Genomic DNA, 23,053 nt, shown 5'->3' with positions numbered 1-23,053 from the left:
CTAACAATTTACCCGTATATATTGGACCTTTATCAGCCACACAAATAAATAAAGGGCACAGTACATCCATATCTCTTGGAAGTACCCAATCTCAATACATATCTAACCACGAGGATGGTGGGATGAGGTAGTAACTAGGTGGGAACTGGTTTGGGAGCCCTGGATGCTGCAAGCAAGAGTGTGTGAGAGAGAGCAAGGGCCAACAAGACAGAACACACAGCATTCATACGCTAGGAATGAAATACCCCAAATGAAGAAATCTTTCTGATTTTCATCATAGCATGCAAGTGAATTCAGTGTAGAAGTTCCAATAATTGAAATATTAAAAGCCACAACTACTATTATCTTTGTTCTTGCTCCTTAATGTAACTTGTAACCCAATTACGGCCTTTCCTTAAGCACAAAGGGGGAAAAAAACAACTGCCACTTTATTGGGTAATAAATTAGGATGAGGCCACTTACATTCCTAATTATATATATTTATTGGACGCTGTGTGATGATCTCATACATGTATATAATGTGTGGTGGTCAAAGTCACACCATTAGCATCTCCTCCTTAAACATTCGTCATTTGCTTACGTTGGGAGCCCCCGAATGCCTTTTCCTGATCTCGTTGTGAAACGAGTAATAAATTCTCATAAACGATGGATAACTTACTGTGTTGTCAAACATTAGGACTTATGCTTCCTATCTGACATGATTATGGTAGCCATTATCTACAAGCCGCAGCATGAAACACAAAGACTTTGCAAAAGGCAGGAGAAATTCAAAGCATCCTGAAAACCCCTAGTGAGATCATAAGGAGAAGCTCTGGGTACTAGTGGGTGATGGTGTTTCTATTATCTTTCTCTGGGTGCTGGTTACAGAGCTACCATTGATCTATGACGGTTTACTGATATTTGTATTCTTCTGGGTGCATATTACTTGACAGAAACAGAGTGTCTCACATGTAGTGGCTATTTTCTTACTTGAAATATCTCTGTGTGTATGAAAGATAGAAGGAGGACAGAGGGGAGAGAGATGAAGGGAGGGAGGCAAAGGGGGAGGGGAGAGAGAACACGGCCGGAGGAGGAGGAAGAAGATGGCAAGGACAATGACAATGACTGGGACAGGATTTAAGAGAAAACTGACTGCACTCGCCTTCAAGTACAACTACCAAGTCCCCAGACCCAGCCACAAAAAGGATGCTTAGTACAAATTAATGGAACTGAATTCTAAAATTATTTTTCAATTTGTCATTTTGAAGGGCTCTAGTACTGTTTACATACGCCTTGAGGGAAGCAAGTGGAATCCACTTTCCATAGAATTATCTGAATAGGTTAAGTAAGACATCAAGTTAGAAAACACTGGGATAAATTCATGGCCCTTTCTTCTCTATCTTGTCCAGAGGTCTCCTACCCTTTGTTATAACAACTTGGTGAATGTAGGCAAGATGGTTCAGTGGGTAAAACTGGCTGTCGTATAAGCTTAATGATCTGAGTTTGAGTGCCAGAGTGTACATGAAAAGCCAAAAGCCATGGCACATATCTGCAATCCCAGATTGTAGTTTCTGTGTGATTATTTCGTGTCTGGGCGGCCGGGAAATGAACCAACAGCCTCCGCCTACAGACTCCTAAGCTAAGGGTCAGAGTGAGGAAAATGGCCTGGAAGCTCACACACGTACAGAGAATGAGGTGCAGCAGCCTAGAGAGACATCTTTTCACAAGGTGGACAGTGACAACCAACTGCTGAGAAATTGTCCTCTGACCTCTACCGCATGTACCACGGTGTTTATGCCCTCTCACGATAACAATAAAGGAAGGAATTAAAATTTAGAAATGAGCGGATATGTTTTAATAGTCCATTGTTAGAAAGATCTAGTTAGGAGGCAGAAGTGATCAGGTACCTATGGGATATTTGGAAGTAACCCAGGAAAAGAATAAATACTGGGTTAGAAAATTCTGGGTTTTTTTTCCTTACAATAAATTCTCTCTCTCTCTCTCTCTCTCTCTCTCTCTCTCTCTCTCTCTCTCTCTCTCTCTCTCTCTGTCTCTCTCTCTGTGTGTGTGTGTGTGTATGTGTGTGTCTGTGTGTGTGTGCATACACATGCTTGCTTCTTTTTGTATATACACCATGTATATGCCCATGGAGGCCAGAAAAGGGCATCTGATCTCCTGGAACTGGAGTTAGGGGTGACTGCGAGTCTCCAGATAAGGATTCTGGGAGCCAAACCCAGGTTGTCTTGGAAGGTAGCAAGTACTCTTAATCACTGAGCTATCTCTGTAGCCCTGGGGTGTCTTTTTCCTTTTCTCCCTCTTCTGTTTTTTCCCCCCATTAGGCAGCATCTTGCTATATATCATAAGCTGTCCTCAATGTTTTAACTCTCCTGTCTCTATCTTTTGAGTAGAATGTCTGGAATTATAGTAGACATGTGCCAGGAGGCATGGATACGGACTTCTTAATGTTACATTTAAAAACCATAGATGATGGCTCTGTTCCTTTGTTACACAACAATAACACATTTTACTGTATGGAGATGGACACACACCTATAGTATCACAGATGTGAACCATATACATATGTGTGTGTATCATGTTGTACACCTTAACCACATACTGAGAATGTTAATTAAACTCAGCCTTGAATAAGTAATATATTCACATGTATAAAGAGATATTCAATTTTTTAAAAGTCCATTTTTAGTATTTCCTATGTTCCTCTCCCAGACAAACCTATGTTTAAGGAAACACATTAAAGCTCTCCCTTTTGATTCTTCCTTGATCAGATCTTCCCATGAGAAGAGTGTTCACTTTCTCTCCTAGCTCCACAGCTCCCATGGACCAAGTGAACTACAGTTTGTCCACTCAGTTAACTTCTGAAAGCCATTTGGGTTATTTCTAATATTTTTATATTAAAAGTTATACTTAATGAATAATCTTTTCTTTGACTCATTTCACAGGGATGCTGGTGTATCTGACAGTTAACCTTCCTCACCGAAACGCCTGTATATCCAGCAGTACACATGTACGTATTTCGGATTAGCACTGCTAAATGTCTTTCTGAAGAGCTGGTAGTAACTCATTCCCATCAGCAACATTAAAAAACATTATCAAACATGTAGATTTCTTAGAATATCATAGAACATACTTTAATTTACTTCTGAAGGCAGTTGAGACTTATTCTTACGCAGAAAGTTATTTTCGATATTAGCTTTTCTTTATCTTGCATGTGTATATACGTGAATGTGTCATGTGTATATGCAGGTGTACATGTCTACATGAAGGGGGATTATGTGTGTAGCAACCAAAGGTCGGGTGTTCCTCAGGAACTGCCCAGTGTGTGTGTGTGTGTGTCTGTGTGTCTGTGTATTTACTAAGGTCTCTTATTGGGAACTGGGGCTTACTGATTAGTCTAGGCTGATTGGGAAGTGTCTCCCTCTCCCCAGCACTGAGCTTACAAATGTGTGTCACCATGTTTGGCTGGTTGATCTGGTCACCTGGGACGTGGGAAGACACTCTCCTTGTAGCGTGGCTTTGTCATGTAAACTGCCAAAGATGTCCCAGGAGCTGAAACTGAACATCAGAGACAGTTGTCTCACAGATCTGAAGAAAAGCCAGAGGAGAGACAAAAGCACTACCTCGCTGGCCACTGTGAGGTTTTCCGATGATCTCAGACTGGGCATTTATAGATCCAGTTATTTGTACCTAACTAATGCTGGAGACACCAACTGGCTTACCTTCAAATATCAGGAAGCCTCTCAGCTCAACAACGGGTCTACTTTCCCTCCCAAGTTCTCAGCTCTCAGACTAGAAGGGACAGACCGAGGGGAAATCAAAGAAATGATGATCTTGCTGCAGTTTCTGTTGCTTTCACTTTTAAAGCCCCATCTTTTACAGAGTGCTGCTTCTCAGCATAACAAGCTATTGTCCGGAGAAAAGACTAGGCATTTTGTTTCCCGTGTCTTTCAATAGTGCTTGTCACCTTGTTTAGTGATCCCAATGCTGTTAGCATAAGATTGCTCACTTTGTCGAAATTCCTCAAGCTGTATCCTTAGAAAACTACACTATAATTTAGTCGGGTTTTGTATACATATATATGATAGCACTGGGGGAAAAAAAGTCTCTACAAAAAATGAAAGAGCCGGGTAGTGGTGGTACACACCTTTAATCCCAGCACTCAGGAGGCAGAGGCAGGTAGATCTCTGTGAGTTTGAGGCCAGCCTGGTCTAGAAGAGCTAGCTCCAGGAGACGCAAGCTACAGAAAAACCCTGTCTTGAATAACCTAAATAAATAAACAGATAGACAGAGAGACAGACAGATAGATAGATATAGTTGTTATTGCCAGGCATGCCAAGAGGGCACCATGTATGCAAATTCTCAGAGCCTCTCTTCATCTTAATGGTTAGTAATGGCCACCAGAAAGCAGCAAGGTGGCTAAGAAAAGGAACTCAGGGGCTGGAGAGATGGCTCAGTGATTAAAAGCATGTGCTGGTCTTGCAGAGGACCCACGTTCATTTCCTGTACCAACATAGCAGCTCATAACCATCTGTAACTTCAGTGCCGGGAAATTCAGTACCCTTTTCTGACCTCTACAGTCATAAGGCACACACAGGGTACATATATGCACACTGAGGCAAACACTCGATTATCATTTTATATGTGTGTGTGTGTACCTTAAGAAAAAGCAAGGACTTGAGCTACATGTGGTGGCTCGTATCTATATGAGGCTCATGCATGCAGGAATCTTGGGCAGGAGGGCAACCTGAATTACATGGCTACATAGCAAGAATCTGTCTCAAAAAGCCTAAAGAAGGATGAATGAGATGGTATAGGAGAGGGAAGGAGGAAGAAGAGAGGAGAATGAGCAGAGGGAGGAATTGCTATGTGAGGGGAAGACTATGAGGAATTTATAAATACGTCCAGTCCCCACCAGCCCACAGCCTATCTACTTCTAATGAGAAAGAGAGTGTTAGTCTTTCATTGCATTGGTGATGGGGGTGGGAGAGGGAATGAGAGGACTCCAGGGTGAACTAGCCCTTGCTAGGCTTCATAGCTAATTGTGATTTCAAAGCTGTAGTGCGACTGCCACAGAGAAACACAATAGGACGCCTCCACCTTGCCTGGTATCACATTCCTGTTGTTAATCCTGAGTTTCGCAAGAGAAAAACCAGTTCCACAATTTTGAGCCAAATTTGATGTTGGCTTTAAGCTTTAATTATATACTGATCGGGATGGGCTCTGGTCAGGACCACTCTCTGGAATTCTAGCGACTGGCGACTAGTCATCTGGGCTTTTTAGGGACAAAATCATACAGCCACCTTACTTCCCATGTGCCTTTGCTACTTTCGAAGAACTACAACTCCCAGCATTCCGGGAAGTTACCTGGTCCTTGGGCAGGTGGTGCTTAGAGGTTAACTTGGGTCTAACACAGAACTACAACTCCCAGCATTCCGGGAAGTTACCTGGTCCTTGGGCAGGTGGTGCTTACAGGTTAACTTGGGTCTAACACAGAACTACAACTCCCAGCATTCCGTGAAGTTGCCTGGTCTTTGGGCGGGTAGGGCTTACAGGTTGACTTTACCTCTTGTACTGTGACTGAAAAACTACTGCAGGTGATCACAGAACACGCATGACTAATTCTGATGTTGTTAAAAATTCCTAGCCCTCAAAGTCCTTTCTGACCCGAACTCATGGATCTGTCCCTGCTCAGGATCAGAGTCATGGCGATGCTGCGACCGTGCCATTATTTATTTGCCCATTAAACAGTTGGCAGGTATAAAGTTAAATCCTGCAAATACATTATTTCGTGCCTAACTTATGGGTAGGTATACAAAAATAGACTATTAGAGGTCTATTGTATTATATATTAGTCCTCAAAGACCTGAATATTTTGAACCCCCATTTTACGGACTAGGAGAAAAAAATCCAAGAAAACATAAACAATGTTTATCTAAAGTGATGGTTAATATTGTTTATCAACTTGATAGGATCTAAATTACAATGAGATAAGTCTCCAGGCTTGTCAGCGTAGAACTGTCTATATCTCATTAATTGAGGCTGGATGCCCACGCTAACTGTGGACAGAGGCATTTCATGGGCTGGAGCCTCGAACTGCATTAGAATGAGAAAGCGGGCACCCATTGCTTTCTGCTCCCTGACTGAAGATGTGGACCGGTCAACAACCTCACAATCCCGCCACCACGTCTTCTCCACCACGAGGGGCTGTGCCCCCTCAAACTATGAGCCAGCATGAGCGCTTCCTTAACTTTCTTCTGTAGTTTGTCACAGCAATAAGAACAGCAACTAATTTACCTACTATATGAATAATAATCCTAATTTAAAGGGATTATTACAATTTGGCATTAATTGCTTTAACCACACCGTCATTATCTCACCAGACTCTCAAAGGCAGCATAATGAAACCGAAGCTGTCTTGGCCTCTGTTCTGTGAACGCGAAGACTAACACCAACTCGGAGTGATTAAGCAATTGGCTGCAGGTCGCAGTTAATAAGTCTCGGAAATGGAGATTCATGCACACTTTAGTGAAAATCAAAGATCACTGGTAGATGGCTGATGTAGAAGCACACAAACAGAAATGATAAATTCCCTCAAAGATTTCTATTAGAAATTTATGAGCCCTAACGTTCTTTATTTTTTTAAAAACAAGTTTCCATAGTGCAACATTTTATGTTTTTTTTTAAAAAAACTTTCTCAGAATAATTATGGCAACCAGTTTCCTATCCCCTCCCCATCTTTCTATGTCCTTAAATATAGCAACGAGTATTGCATCCTCCAAAAAAAGAAAAAAATTATTCTTTAACACTTGCAATTTCTGGGACTAGGAAGGTGTTAGTCACCATCTAGAAGCTCCATGCATAATAAGGCTCCTAAAGGCAGATAACTTAAAGCCTGTCCCCTCAATGCTCAGGGGAAAGAAGTCAAGCTATTTTCTTTTGATATGTCAGAAAGAAAGGCAATCCTATCATTCCCACTGTCTGTTTACAGCATTTCTGTAACTATGAATTCCGGTTCCCTCTGAACAGGGGTTTCTAAGGTCTCCGAGAAGTTTACTCTTCAGGTAGGTAAGAATGAAAAAGGATCAATCCTAAAAGGTTTATACTAAGGAAGAAGAGAAGACCATCTGCTCTGAGATAGCTCGGGGCTGATTTTCCCAGCAGGGAAGCCCAAGTTTTATAAACCTCTTTCTCATTAGAGAAAAGGAGAGAAAGTGCTGAGAATTCATATAAAGGATTTCCAAACCCTACAGCCAGTTCAAATGATATATCTTTACAGGCAGATTTCCGTGGCTGGATTAGCTACTGGGGTAGCTTGGGGGTTTGTTTCATAAGGAAAGATAGAAAGTCTCAATGCTTTCTGGCCTTGAAATGTATTCGATGCTCTGCCTCCCACCATTTGCCCTCACCTGCCCAAATTTTCAATACAATCTCTATGAACCTATTTATTCTGGATCAGCAAAGCCTCCGATGTAAAATGACAGCTCACGGAGAATAAATCTTCATCATCCCTTTGTGCTGAAATGCCAGGAGATTTGAAAGCTAATCCCCTGTGAGCCTCCTGTCCTCTTGTGCCCACCAGATCGTGTCCTCGATGCTCCCGTATCAAATTGATTTTTATTTAACAGAAGCCTTTAGCAGCTCCCACAAATGACAGCTCCGTAGTCTTTGAACTATTATTCCTACTGGCCGTTTCTGCTGCATTCTTTGTTCGTTTGCTGTGTTAACAGCCTTCCAACTGGGGGGGACGGACAGGTAAGCATATTCTCAAAGTGGACGATGTTTCTAGTGGTCCTGGTGGACAGGCTTAGCCAGTATGAGGAGCACCACTTGTCTTTGATCTCCCTTGCATGCTTTATTTGTATTCAAATAAAAACAGATTTAAAAGTTTGTTTTCCTGAGCCCAAAGCACAAAGGGCTTTTTAGTTTCTCAGGCAATGCAAAAATCTAGGCTGGGGTGGTAGTGGTGTGTGTTGTGTGTGTTGGGGGGGGGGGGGCAGGGAACTCTTTAAACATAAAGTGAGCTTCCTATTTTCTGGTCTGTATTTCCCCAAGAGTGTGGAAGTCATTCCTCTTTTTTAAAAAATTAGCTCCCCCTGGAGACTCTGGTAGCAGTCCACCTAACAATGAGACTGCAGGACGCTGTGAGGAGCGAGAGTGAAGTGATTCAGAGAGGGAATTTAGAATCGAGACCTGCCATTCAAAAGTCCCAGAAAATGGCAAAAAGGATAGATAGCTTTAAGTAGGCTTGATGGAGAAGAAAACCAATCTCATACACCGATTAAGAGGACATTTTATACGCGCTCGTCGTGTCAAAGAGAACACTCAGGACACAGGGGCTCGGAGTTAAATGGCTACCCAAGGCCAGAGAGCTGGCTCGTGACAAAGCTTACAGTAGAACCAAGTCTAGTGGTTTTTGCTTTTTGTGTACCATGCCATGCCTCTCTGTGAATGGAAAGCTGTTCTACCTGGCTACATCTTCTTCCCAGACTGTGAAAGGCAGACCCTGACAATAAAATTAGTATTCTCAAAATGCCTGACAGTGGGCTTACCACACATTGCTTCTGACCCCTGGAACATGGGAGCCTGCAATTTCTAGGAATTCTTTGCAACAACTCAGGTCACCCAGTTAAAATGACGCGGTGCAGATTAGAATCAAGGGTGCTTACAATAAAAGGTCACTGCCTACATGAATGCTCATTTCTGTTTCCCATTTATTGTCCAAGTCATTCACCCTCGGAGCCAACAGTGGCTTTCCCCAAATCTCCTTAATAGCTAGGGGGAATGTAGGAACTTCTCAGATTTCCATTTCTGCAATGTTTTGAAAAGGGAAGGATGCTACCTTTCAAATCTATTTGGTAACACGGATGAACCAATTCACACAGCACAGCAAGGCACCAGACATTGCCACTGCAGTTTAATGAGGTCCTCTGAAAGTTTCTGTAGATAAGAGGTCATGATTCTTACTCTAAATGGAATTTTAAAAAGCCTTTTATTTTTTTTGGCCATAAACAGAATATTAGTTAATTTCTAATTGAGTTCATAGCACACTGCACATGAGACACGGTATCTCTCAAAATGCTACCATAGAGAGAAATGGATACCAGACCCAAAAACACAAAGGTGCATACCAAGTTGTATCCTTAAAATACCAACGACCAAGAAGTGTGTATAACAAGATATGCTTAATTTACACAGTATCTTAGCCACATTAATTATATCTCATAAGTGGGCATGAGAAGAGTGTACTGCTTTCTAACCTATTGCCTACATCAGGAAAATACACTTAAAATTGTGTGTGTGTGGAGGGGGTGTGCACATGTGCGAGAGTGTTTATGTGCATGTGTGTGCTGGTGTTCTGGGAGGTCCTGATGTCAGATCCCCTGGTACTGGAGCAGGAGTGTCAGGCTGTTTGAGGTCTTGGATATAGGTCCTAGGAACCATCATTTGGAAGAGCAACAAGGACTCTTAATCGCTGAGCCATCCAATCTCATAAAAATACACGTCTTACACGGTAAAGTCATCAAGCTTTCTTAAAGCTACTTTATTTTTTTCTTATACATATTAACAGGTTGCTAAGTAGTGTGGGACTTGGGGGACATTCAAGACCCTTAATAACACAGCAAAAGGCCATGGCATCTATGTCCATTTTGAAGAAATTGTAGCATACGCAATGTAGTGTTACTAATGGATTAAAATGATAGCTTATACAATGTCAGTAGCTCTAATCAGGGTTTTCTTGCTCAGGGTGATTGGCCAGTATTATGTGGAGATGCCTGTAGCTTAGTCCATACCACAAAGTCTGGCATACTGAAGGAAGTTTCACTGATAAAATAAAAGTTGATGAGGTGGATGCCTAAGAGAGGTTTTTATTATTCAAATTAGTAATATTTAAATAAGCATGTAAATTGACAAAATTATTATAGAAGGCATAAGACTCCAGGAACCCTATAAGTTTTCCCCTCAGATGTGACACCTGAGGTCCTGTTATGAATGATCTTAGGTCCAGTCAGAGAGGGAAAAGAGTCCATGTGACACCCACTACAGAGTCCTGCGTGTAACACCCACTACAGAGTCCTGGGTGAGACACCCACTACAGAGTCCTGCGTGAGACACCACTACAGAGTCCTGCGTGTGACATCACTACAGAGTCCTGCGTGTCACACCCACTACAGAGTCCTGCTGTGACACCCACTACAGAGTCCTGCGTGTGACACCCACTACAGAGTCCTGCGTGTGACACCCACTACAGAGTCCTGGGTGTCACCCACTACAGAGTCCTGCGTGAGACACCACTACAGAGTCCTGCGTGTGACACCCACTACAGAGTCCTGCGTGTGACACCCACTACAGAGTCCTGCGTGTGACACCCACTACAGAGTCCTGCGTGTGACACCCACTACAGAGTCCTGCGTGTGACACCCACTACAGAGTCCTGGGTGTCACACCCACTACAGAGTCCTGCATGTGACACCCACTACAGAGTCCTGGGTGTCACACCCACTACAGAGTCCTGGGTGTCACACCCACTACAGAGTCCTGGGTGAGACACCCACTACAGAGTCCTGCGTGTGACACCCACTACAGAGTCCTGCGTGTGACACCCACTACAGAGTCCTGCGTGTGACACCCACTACAGAGTCCTGGGTGTCACACCCACTACAGAGTCCTGCATGTGACACCCACTACAGAGTCCTGGGTGTCACACCCACTACAGAGTCCTGGGTGAGACACCCACTACAGAGTCCTGCATGTGACACCCACTACAGAGTCCTGCGTGTGACACCCACTACAGAGTCCTGGGTGTGACACCCACTACAGAGTCCTGGGTGAGACACCCACTACAGAGTCCTGCATGTAACACCCACTACAGAGTCCTGGGTGAGACACCCACTACAGAGTCCTGCGTGTGACACCCACTACAGAGTCCTGCGTGTGACACCCACTACAGAGTCCTGCATGTGACACCCACTACAGAGTCCTGCGTGAGACACCCACTACAGAGTCCTGCGTGTGACACCCACTACAGAGTCCTGCGTGTGACACCCACTACAGAGTCCTGCGTGTGACACCACTACAGAGTCCTGCGTGTGACACCCACTACAGAGTCCTGCGTGTGACACCACTACAGAGTCCTGCGTGTGACACCCACTACAGAGTCCTGCGTGAGACACCACTACAGAGTCCTGCGTGTGACACCCACTACAGAGTCCTGCGTGAGACACCCACTACAGAGTCCTGCGTGTGACACCCACTACAGAGTCCTGCGTGAGACACCCACTACAGAGTCCTGCGTGTGACACCCACTACAGAGTCCTGCGTGTGACACCCACTACAGAGTCCTGCGTGTGACACCCACTACAGAGTCCTGCGTGTGACACCCACTACAGAGTCCTGCGTGAGACACCACTACAGAGTCCTGCGTGTGACACCCACAACAGAGTCCTGCGTGAGACACCACTACAGAGTCCTGCGTGTGACACCCACTACAGAGTCCTGCGTGTGACACCCACTACAGAGTCCTGCGTGTGACACCCACTACAGAGTCCTGCGTGTGACACCCACTACAGAGTCCTGCGTGTGACACCCACTACAGAGTCCTGCGTGTGACACCCACTACAGAGTCCTGCGTGTGACACCCACTACAGAGTCCTGGGTGAGACACCCACTACAGAGTCCTGGATGTGACATCACTACAGAGTCCTGCGTGTGACACCCACTACAGAGTCCTGCGTGTGACACCCACTACAGAGTCCTGGGTGTCACACCCACTACAGAGTCCTGCGTGTGACATCACTACAGAGTCCTGCGTGTGACATCACTACAGAGTCCTGCGTGTGACACCCACTACAGAGTCCTGCGTGTGACATCACTACAGAGTCCTGCGTGTGACACCCACTACAGAGTCCTGCGTGAGACATCACTACAGAGTCCTGCATGTGACATCACTACAGAGTCCTGGGTGTGACATCACTACAGAGTCCTGGGTGTCACACCCACTACAGAGTCCTGCATGTGACATCACTACAGAGTCCTGCGTGTGACACCCACTACAGAGTCCTGCGTGTGACATCACTACAGAGTCCTGCGTGTGACACCACTACAGAGTCCTGGGTGTCACACCCACTACAGAGTCCTGCATGTGACATCACTACAGAGTCCTGGGTGTCACACCCACTACAGAGTCCTGCATGTGACATCACTACAGAGTCCTGGGTGTCACACCCACTACAGAGTCCTGCGTGTGACACCACTACAGAGTCCTGCGTGTGACACCCACTACAGAGTCCTGCGTGTGACACCCACTACAGAGTCCTGCGTGTGACACCCACTACAGAGTCCTGCGTGTGACATCACTACAGAGTCCTGGGTGTCACACCCACTACAGAGTCCTGCATGTGACATCACTACAGAGTCCTGCGTGTGACATCACTACAGAGTCCTGCGTGTGACATCACTACAGAGTCCTGCGTGTGACACCCACTACAGAGTCCTGCGTGTGACACCCACTACAGAGTCCTGCGTGTGACATCACTACAGAGTCCTGCGTGTGACACCCACTACAGAGTCCTGCGTGTGACACCACTACAGAGTCCTGCGTGTGACACCCACTACAGAGTCCTGCGTGAGACACCACTACAGAGTCCTGCGTGTGACACCCACTACAGAGTCCTGCGTGAGACACCCACTACAGAGTCCTGCGTGTGACACCCACTACAGAGTCCTGCGTGAGACACCCACTACAGAGTCCTGCGTGTGACACCCACTACAGAGTCCTGCGTGTGACACCCACTACAGAGTCCTGCGTGAGACACCACTACAGAGTCCTGCGTGTGACACCCACTACAGAGTCCTGCGTGAGACACCACTACAGAGTCCTGCGTGTGACACCCACTACAGAGTCCTGCGTGTGACACCCACTACAGAGTCCTGCGTGTGACACCCACTACAGAGTCCTGCGTGTGACACCCACTACAGAGTCCTGCGTGTGACACCCACTACAGAGTCCTGCGTGTGACACCCACTACAGAGTCCTGCGTGTGACACCCACTACAGAGTCCTGGGTGAGACACCCACTACAGAGTCCTGGATGTGACATCACTACAGAGTCCTGCGTGTGACACCCACTACAGAGTCCTGCGTGTGACACCCACTACAGAGTCCTGGGTGTCACACCCACTACAGAGTCCTGCGTGTGACATCACTACAGAGTCCTGCGTGTGACATCACTACAGAGTCCTGCGTGTGACACCCACTACAGAGTCCTGCGTGTCACACCCACTACAGAGTCCTGCGTGTGACACCACTACAGAGTCCTGCGTGTGACACCCACTACAGAGTCCTGCGTGTGACATCACTACAGAGTCCTGGGTGTCACACCCACTACAGAGTCCTGCATGTGACATCACTACAGAGTCCTGCGTGTGACATCACTACAGAGTCCTGCGTGTGACATCACTACAGAGTCCTGCGTGTGACACCCACTACAGAGTCCTGCGTGTGACACCCACTACAGAGTCCTGCGTGAGACACCCACTACAGAGTCCTGGGTGTGACATCACTACAGAGTCCTGCGTGTGACATCACTACAGAGTCCTGCGTGTGACACCCACTACAGAGTCCTGCATGTGACATCACTACAGAGTCCTGCGTGTGACATCACTACAGAGTCCTGCATGTGACATCACTACAGAGTCCTGCGTGTGACATCACTACAGAGTCCTGCGTGTGACACCCACTACAGAGTCCTGCGTGTGACACCCACTACAGAGTCCTGCGTGTGACACCCACTACAGAGTCCTGCGTGTGACACCCACTACAGAGTCCTGCGTGTCACACCCACTACAGAGTCCTGCGTGTGACACCCACTACAGAGTCCTGCGTGTGACACCCACTACAGAGTCCTGCGTGTGACACCCACTACAGAGTCCTGCGTGTGACACCCACTACAGAGTCCTGCGTGTGACATCACTACAGAGTCCTGGGTGTCACACCCACTACAGAGTCCTGCGTGTCACACCACTACAGAGTCCTGCGTGTGACACCCACTACAGAGTCCTGCGTGAGACACCCACTACAGAGTCCTGCATGTCACACCCACTACAGAGTCCTGTGTGTGACACCCACTACAGAGTCCTGCGTGTGACACCCACTACAGAGTCCTGCGTGTGACACCCACTACAGAGTCCTGGGTGTGACACCCACTACAGAGTCCTGCGTGTGACACCCACTACAGAGTACTGCGTGTCACACCCACTACAGAGTCCTGCGTGAGACACCCACTACAGAGTCCTGCGTGTGACACCCACTACAGAGTCCTGCGTGTGACACCCACTACAGAGTCCTGCGTGTGACACCCACTACAGAGTCCTGCGTGTGACACCCACTACAGAGTCCTGCGTGTGACACCCACTACAGAGTCCTGCGTGTGACACCCACTACAGAGTCCTGTGTGTGACACCCACTACAGAGTCCTGTGTGTGACACCCACTACAGAGTCCTGCGTGTGACACCCACTACAGAGTCCTGTGTGTGACACCCACTACAGAGTCCTGCGTGTGACACCCACTACAGAGTCCTGCGTGTGACACCACTACAGAGTCCTGCGTGTGACACCCACTACAGAGTCCTGCGTGTGACACCCACTACAGAGTCCTGCGTGTGACACCCACTACAGAGTCCTGCGTGTGACACCCACTACAGAGTCCTGCATGTGACACCCACTACAGAGTCCTGGGTGTGACATCACTACAGAGTCCTGCGTGTGACATCCACTACAGAGTCCTGGGTGTGACACCCACTACAGAGTCCTGCATGTGACACCCACTACAGAGTCCTGTGTGTGACACCCACTACAGAGTCCTGGATGTGACACCCACTACAGAGTCCTGGGTGTGACACCCACTACAGAGTCCTGGATGTGACACCCACTACAGAGTCCTGCGTGTGACACCCACTACAGAGTCCTGTGTGTGACACCCACTACAGAGTCCTGGGTGTGACACCCACTACAGAGTCCTGCGTGTGACACCCACTACAGAGTCCTGCATGTGACACCCACTACAGAGTCCTGCATGTGACACCCACTACAGAGTCCTGCGTGTGACACCCACTACAGAGTCCTGCGTGTGACACCCACTTCAGAGTCCTGGGTGTGACACCCACTACAGAGTCCTGCGTGTGACACCCACTACACAGTCCTGCATGTCACACCCACTACAGAGTCCTGCGTGAGACACCACTACAGAGTCCTGCGTGTGACACCCACTACAGAGTCCTGCGTGAGACACCCACTACAGAGTCCTGCGTGAGACACCCACTACAGAGTCCTGCGTGAGACACCCACTACAGAGTCCTGCGTGAGACACCCACTACAGAGTACTGCGTGAGACACCCACTACAGAGTCCTGCGTGTGACACCCACTACAGAGTCCTGCGTGTGACATCCACTACAGAGTCCTGCGTGTGACACCCACTACAGAGTCCTGCGTGAGACACCCACTACAGAGTCCTGCGTGAGACACCCACTACAGAGTCCTGCGTGAGACACCCACTACAGAGTCCTGCGTGAGACACCCACTACAGAGTCCTGCGTGAGACACCCACTACAGAGTCCTGCGTGTGACACCCACTACAGAGTCCTGCGTGAGACACCCACTACAGAGTCCTGCGTGTGACATCACTACAGAGTCCTGCGTGAGACACCACTACAGAGTCCTGTGTGTGACACCCACTACAGAGTCCTGCGTGTGACACCCACTACAGAGTCCTGCATGTGACACCCACTACAGAGTCCTGCATGTGACACCCACTACAGAGTCCTGCATGTAACACCCACTACAGAGTCCTGCATGTGACACCCACTACAGAGTCCTGGGTGTGACACCCACTACAGAGTCCTGCGTGAGACACCCACTACAGAGTCCTGCGTGTGACACCCACTACAGAGTCCTGCGTGTGACACCCACTACAGAGTCCTGGGTGTGACACCCACTACAGAGTCCTGCATGTAACACCCACTACAGAGTCCTGCATGTGACACCCACTACAGAGTCCTGGGTGTGACACCCACTACAGAGTCCTGCGTGAGACACCAATACAGAGTCCTGCATGTCACACCCACTACAGAGTCCTGCGTGTGACACCCACTACAGAGTCCTGCGTGTGACACCCACTACAGAGTCCTGCGTGTGACACCCACTACAGAGTCCTGCGTGTGACACCCACTACAGAGTCCTGCGTGTGACATCACTACAGAGTCCTGGGTGAGACTCCCACTACAGAGTCCTGGGTGAGACTCCCACTACAGAGTCCTGCGTGTGACACCCACTACAGAGTCCTGCGTGTGACACCCACTACAGAGTCCTGCGTGTGACACCCACTACAGAGTCCTGCGTGTGACACCCACTACAGAGCCCTGCGTGTGACACCCACTACAGAGTCCTGCATGTCACACCCACTACAGAGTCCTGCGTGTCACACCCACTACAAAGTCCTGCGTGTGACATCACTACAGAGTCCTGCGTGTCACACCCACTACAGAGTCCTGCGTGAGACACCACTACAGAGCCCTGGGTGTGACACCCACTACAGAGTCCTGCATGTCACACCCACTACAGAGTCCTGCGTGTCACACCCACTACAGAGTCCTGCGTGTGACACCCACTACAGAGTCCTGCGTGTGACACCCACTACAGAGTCCTGGGTGAGACACCCACTACAGAGTCCTGCGTGAGACACCCACTACAGAGTCCTGCGTGTGACATCACTACAGAGTCCTGCGTGAGACATCCACTACAGAGTCCTGCATGTCACACCCACTACACAGGTAAGGGACTCTGATCCCAGAAAGTTGTCACACTGATCCTGAGCAAAACTTTTCAAAACAGATTTGAGCAGAGTGCTTTAAAAGGCTGGCCGGGCCTTCACTGAGTCACAGGGCAGTCTGGGAATGCCTCCCTCCACTGACCCGGACTGGGTTTAATAAAAGGCTAGGCACAGCAGAGCTCAGGACCCTTAAATTGCTGACTTTAGCAAATCTTCACCCCAAATCTCAGGCACTTTCTGTGGCTCCTGCTATCTGTCAGAGAGAAACAGTTGTGGCGGGAACCTGAAGCAATGGCCTCTAGAGAATTAGGAAACCCTTAGGAAAGCTACACTGAGAACCAGGGCAGACTCAAGCCCTGACAGCCCCAGGAAAGGGAAATCCACCTGCCAGGTATAGAGTTCACAGAGTTCTGACAACTTATCTCACACCAGAGATCTCCAGCGCTGTTGTGTTGGACAGTACTTTGAACTCTCATCTAAAGTAAATCCTTTTCCTTTAACTTATTTATCACAGCAGCAAGAATAGAAGCTGAGACAAAGTCCATGCCCCCAAATCATAAGGGAAAGGTGGGGAAAAGCGACTAAGACAACATGTAGGATATAAGGGCAGCTGACACTGGGAACTAACTCACTGCCTGAGCTTTGGGCAGCTCTATCTGCTGTGGAGACGCTAAAGTGACTGGCCACATGGTGATGCTCTACTGGGTATCTCTTTCCAGCTCTGAGTTCAGTGACGTCACACAGGTCCTTGACGGTGCCCATGGCTGAGAAGACACATGCAAGAAAAAAACAGCTCCTGCCACAAACCATGGTTTGTCTGGGCTCAGGGCAGGCTGTTAAGTGTTCACTGGAACATCACTGGTGTGTGTGATCTTGAATACAACACTTCCCCACCCCACTACCACCGAGAAACCAAACTGTCATGCGCATTGGCCGCCCGAGGCGACAGGACACACTCACTTTTGAAGCCGCTGGGTCCACTAGTCTCTGGCGATGTCGAGCTGAGTTGAAATGGCTCTTCGGAGGCTGCCCTTCCTGACAGCGAATGGAAGATGGGAAATGAACGCGAGGTGGGAAGGGGGAAAGTGGGCATGGGATGATGGGAGAATGGCCAGAAAAGGAGAGGACAGTGTTTAACGGTACTGTACTTTGTTTAAGCTGAATATCCAATAAGCATGCACACGTGTACACACATACATACATCATATCACCCCCCAAAAATGACATAACCCATGCAAGTCATTATGTTAAAAATAGCCAATATACACATTTGTGTAATAACGCCACAAGCCCCGCCCAGGATTCAGATATTTCACAGCATACGTCTCTTTGCTAGCAGCTGATCGTACTAAGGAAAAGTAGAATACTCTATTCCTGAATCCAAAGTCCACCTTCCGAAGAAAATGACATTATGAAGCTTGTTTACGGTCAGACTTCGTACCTAGTTGATGTCACCTTAATGCTGTAGGGACCACAGTCTTCCTCCTCACTGTGAAAGAAATATCAGCCTTAGAAACATCTCTCTCTCTCTCTGTTGGCCCAGCAGAATTCATCTTTTCTGACAACCATCAATAACTTCCCTTAAACGTCTGTTACCATTATTGGTTTAAATAGGGACTTATATTAAGTTTATTATGTACATTAAAGAGCCGTCTCTCCTTGAACCAACACTGTTATTGGTCACATATAAAGACAAAGGAAGCAAGCACAAATGGAACACACGGAAAGCTTAACCCTTACCACCCCTCACTGGATAACACACACACACACACAGAACCCATTGGTCTAGACTTGAAAGACAAAACTGGGAACAGAGTCCACTTGCACCTTTCAAAGGTGTACAGTAAAGAGTGATAAAGAAATGTTACCCCCAATAAGTGTCAACGCCAAGGATGGCAAGATGAAAAACAACAGAGATGGTCTCACAAAACCTCTGCTGGGGACATGGCACAGTGGCAAAGGTCCTAGTCTGGTACGTGCTAAAACCCTAAGTTCAATCATCCCCAGTATGGCCAAACAAAAACAAACAAAAAAATACCTCTGGCCTTTAAAGATGCAGTTTGTGGGACACAACAAACAGCTAAATGACCCTGAGATGAAAAAAAAATATTTGCTCAACTCTATTTTAAAAAGAGAGATGGAGGAGGGGGAAGAGAAAGAAGTCGGGTGCATAGGCTTTTAATCCAGCACTGGTGAGGAAGAAGCAGGTGGATCTCTGTGAGTGAAAGACTACCCCGGTCTACACAGTGACCCCAGGCCACCCACGACCACAGAGAAATACTAACCAAACAAACAAACAAAAAACTTAAGGAATGTTAAAGACCCAAGGCTGTGGTAATAAAACCGGTAATGTAGTGCTTACAATTCTCTTTGAAACACTGTTTCCTCCGAGCAAGAATTCCTCCTGGAAGCAGCTCTGTGACTTTGAAGGCACCAGTCATGCCTGCTTCAACTGCAGCCATTGTGGCCACCGTGTCCAAAGCATAAAAAGCATACAAGTCGGGATCATTATTTTTGATTTCTAGAGCCTATCCTGGCATCCTGGCAACATATATCTTTTTCTCTATCCTTTTCTTAAAAAATAAAAAAAAGTGACAGCCAGCTGGCTAGAACGCCTCCCAAAGCTTCACCTCCACGGCTGATATTCGCAAATACTCACCATTTGGCAAAAGTATGGCTTCTCCTCTCAGCAACATTAGTAGTGTTTTTAGAGGAGCAAAGAGATTTGTTTTTTTAAAGAATAGCAGATTATTTAGTTTGATAACTTCAAAATTATCATTGAAATTTAGCAGTTTATCAGATTGGAGTTCCGGTGCTTTTTCTCTTTTCTCTCAACAAAAGAAGCTATCAAATAAATCACTGTTTGTATTAATACATCTGGAGAACCCCCACCCCGATTGACCTCCCTGAGGAGTGATCATAGCTGACTTAAGATTCCAGTGCACAATGTCTGGCTCCCCCACATCTGGGGGGAAAATTAATCTCAGCTTTAAGTATACAATTATAGTCAATGTGCAAATTAACTAAATCCTGAGCCTGTAGTTTATTGCTCTTGTTCTGACGTGGAGGTGAAAATGTTATCTTTTTTTAATTAGCTAATTGTACCGTGAACTCGGCAGGAGGCAGGCGTGGATATTAAACCCGAGATCTGAATGCTTAAACTCCCACCTGGCAGAAGGCTGGTGGAGAACGAGCACACACATCCTTTGGGAGGTGAGGGCTGGCGGCTTCGTTCCTCATTTATCACCAGGACAATGAATCTGTAACAACGGGCAGCTCGCGATGAACAAATAGGTGTATGAAACAATCAATGGAGTTACACAGAGATCTCGGGCATACATCTTAATGGAAGCCAAGGAAGAGCCTGCAGTATTAATGTCATTTTAATGAATTGCGTATGGGGTGAAAATAAAGGAATCGTGAACTGCTCAAAGCACGTTTTCCTCCACACAATTCTTAAACTTTACCATTAGTTTCCCATAGTCATGCCATGTTTTCTCTGGAGTCGGGCAGCTAAACTGCTCCCTGGCTCCAAAGTTAGTTTGGTGATCGTGAAACCCTGTGGAATTTGCAAATGTAAGGCCTAAGAATCTAGGTGGAAATTCTTGAGAAGGACTTTGTTCAACAAGAAGGAAGGGGGTGCCTACGCCTTCATTTTCAGGGGCCCTAAATGAACATTTTCCCTTCCCTTTTGCCACTCTCACTACACACCTATAGGGGAGGGGTGGGTTCAAACAATGCATGTCCTTGCTTAGTCATGTAAGCTTAATGGTGTCATTTCAGTTATGCATTAAGTGTGCGTGCGTGTGTGTGTGTGTGTGTGTGTGTGTGTGTGGTGCTGGGGATGAAACCGAGGGTTGCACGGATGCAAGCCAAGCATTTTATCACTGAGCTGCATCACCAGCTTGTCTGTCACACATCTTTTTTAAAAAGCAAATAAAGCTTAAACAGTTTCTCCGAAAACCAACTTTCTAGATACTATGGCTTAAATACCAAAAGGTTTGGGGATTGGAAACCTCATCCCTGAATTCATATTCCATGATTACTTCAGGGTGGAGCCTTCTGGAAGGACTTACAATTAGATGAAGTTATCAGGGCTGGACCTCCACGACGGCATTGGTGACTTTAAGAGGAAGAAAGATCTGAGCTGGCATGTTTGCCTGTCTCTCCTGTGGATGGGCTCACCAAGCAATGCGACAGCAACAGAGGTCTTAGGAGCTGAGGAGCAAAGGACAGTGCCATGCTCTGACTTTCCAGCTTCCAAATGGTGAGCAGAGTAGAGAGATGAGAGATAGACAGACAGACAGATGAGAGACATATAGATGAGATATACATAGACAAATAGATGATAGATAGATAGACAGACAGACAGACAGACAGACAGACAGATATGGATGATAGGTAGATAGATGATAGATAGATAGATAGATAGATAGATAGATAGATAGATAGATAGATAGATAGATAGATAGATAGATAGGGATGATAGGTAGATAGATGACAGATAGATAGATAGATAGATAGATAGATAGATAGATAGATAGATAGATAGATAGATAGATAGATAGATAGATAGATAGATAGGGATGATAGGTAGATAGATGACAGATAGATAGATAGATAGATAGATAGATAGATAGATAGATAGATAGATAGATAGATAGATAGATAGGGATGATAGGTAGATAGATGACAGATAGATAGATAGATAGATAGATAGATAGATAGATAGATAGATAGATAGATAGATAGATATGGATGGATAGGTAGGCAGAAAGACAGACAGGCAAGCAAAACTTACGTATTTTCTATAAATTGTCTCTTCTCAGCTCTTTTCTTATAGCAACAATAAACACACTTATTTGCTTGGATAGTTTTCTATATTCAAGAAAAACAGTAAACTCTATCACTCACGCCAACACTAAAGGCAAAAATCTGTGTCTTCATTTTTCCCTCATTTGCCACATCCCAAGAACTGGCTTGTCTTCCTAAACAGCAGCCCTCAGAGTCCTGGTATCTGTCACTCCAGACTGAGACATCAATCTCTGGGTACCATTTACCTCCTGCCTAATGACATCAACATCAGCAAAATAACAGATTGGACCTGGGTGGGTCCCACAGGGTTCTGAAGTAAATGGCTTATTTACATATGCAAATAAAAGGTCTTCGCTGTAAAGAGCTGGGGAGGAAGAGGGGCTTGGGGAGTAGAATGCCTTGCCATTAGTTTCAAGAAACAAGCACATTCCAAATTTGCTTAGGTAGGCTCAGCCAAAATAATTCTGCTATGATAACCACTAGTAACAAAAGCAGCAATCCTCAATTATGTAAATAAACCATTAAGATGACAAAGGAAAGAGAGTTGGTGTGTGCACAATGTAGAAATTTAATGAGACATATTTCACTTGATGGTAAATGCTCCCACCAAGCCTTCACCCATTTGATAAACTGTTTAAGAAATTATTAACATCCCTTAACACTACAGATCATACTTTTTAGAGAAATTATTGTTCCCTTGACATCGCAGATCTGATAGCTTAGTACTTTAGCCTAATGTGCAACACATAAACATATTTACAAGACCGCTTTGTGGAAAACAATACATCAGGTGTGGAGTAATGGGTGCCCAGTGAATTTAGTTGCTCACAGCCAACTATTTATAAAAGTCTAATTCTTTAAATCACACATAAGTTACCCTTGCTCAAAATAAGAGCCTCAAGGAAAATTTAAAATTAAGTGTGCCTATAATTTTCGGCATGAGTCTCATTTTTCAAAAAAACAAAAATCTATCCTTAGATATTTCCTGTCTCGAGATTTTCAAACGAGGAAGGGAGAAGGCGGAAAAGCACACAGTGGGGCATAAATCGCTCAAGGGCTCCTAGACTACTCCTTCAAAGTCTACTCAGAGTGGTTTCCATTCTAAAAGTCATCACATGCATTCTCAGAGGGAGAGAAACTTCTCCGCCCAGGTCTGAGATGGTCTTTGTCTGCCATGGGGACCTTCATCCCTAATCAAAGTTCTTATTAAACACTATACTTAAGTACAACAAAGCTTATTTCAAATAGATACCACTACAGAGATACTTGAATATCAGTAAAGCAATCTAGATAGGACATCACAAGGTAAAAATACTCCATGAAGATAAATTGATTGAGAGAATTCATAAGCCAGGGAGACTGAACAATTATTAAGCATATCAAACAGGATCAGGAAGCCGGAACACTGAAGGAATGT

The 23,053-nt window shown here is 46.1% G+C and overlaps 1 protein-coding gene across 5 annotated transcripts in view; it reads right to left on the bottom strand.

Annotated features, from left to right (window-relative positions):
• Window positions 1–23,053, bottom strand: part of Mast4 (microtubule associated serine/threonine kinase family member 4) — a 582,086-nt gene that overhangs the window by 293,253 nt on the left and 265,780 nt on the right. For 2 of the 5 annotated variants that reach the window (XM_075976161.1, XM_075976163.1), the window contains exon 4: window positions 17,782–17,856. The exons of the other annotated variants lie outside the window; for them this stretch is intronic. In XM_075976161.1, coding sequence (XP_075832276.1) covers window positions 17,782–17,856 — 75 coding nt within the window. The remainder of the gene's footprint in view (window positions 1–17,781; window positions 17,857–23,053) is intronic. 5 annotated transcript variants of the gene reach the window in all.

This window comes from Microtus pennsylvanicus, chromosome 6, assembly GCF_037038515.1.
Source record: "Microtus pennsylvanicus isolate mMicPen1 chromosome 6, mMicPen1.hap1, whole genome shotgun sequence".
NCBI lineage: Eukaryota > Metazoa > Chordata > Mammalia > Rodentia > Cricetidae > Microtus > Microtus pennsylvanicus.
Note: the sequence above shows the minus strand (reverse complement) of the source record. Positions and strands in the feature narration are given on the sequence as shown.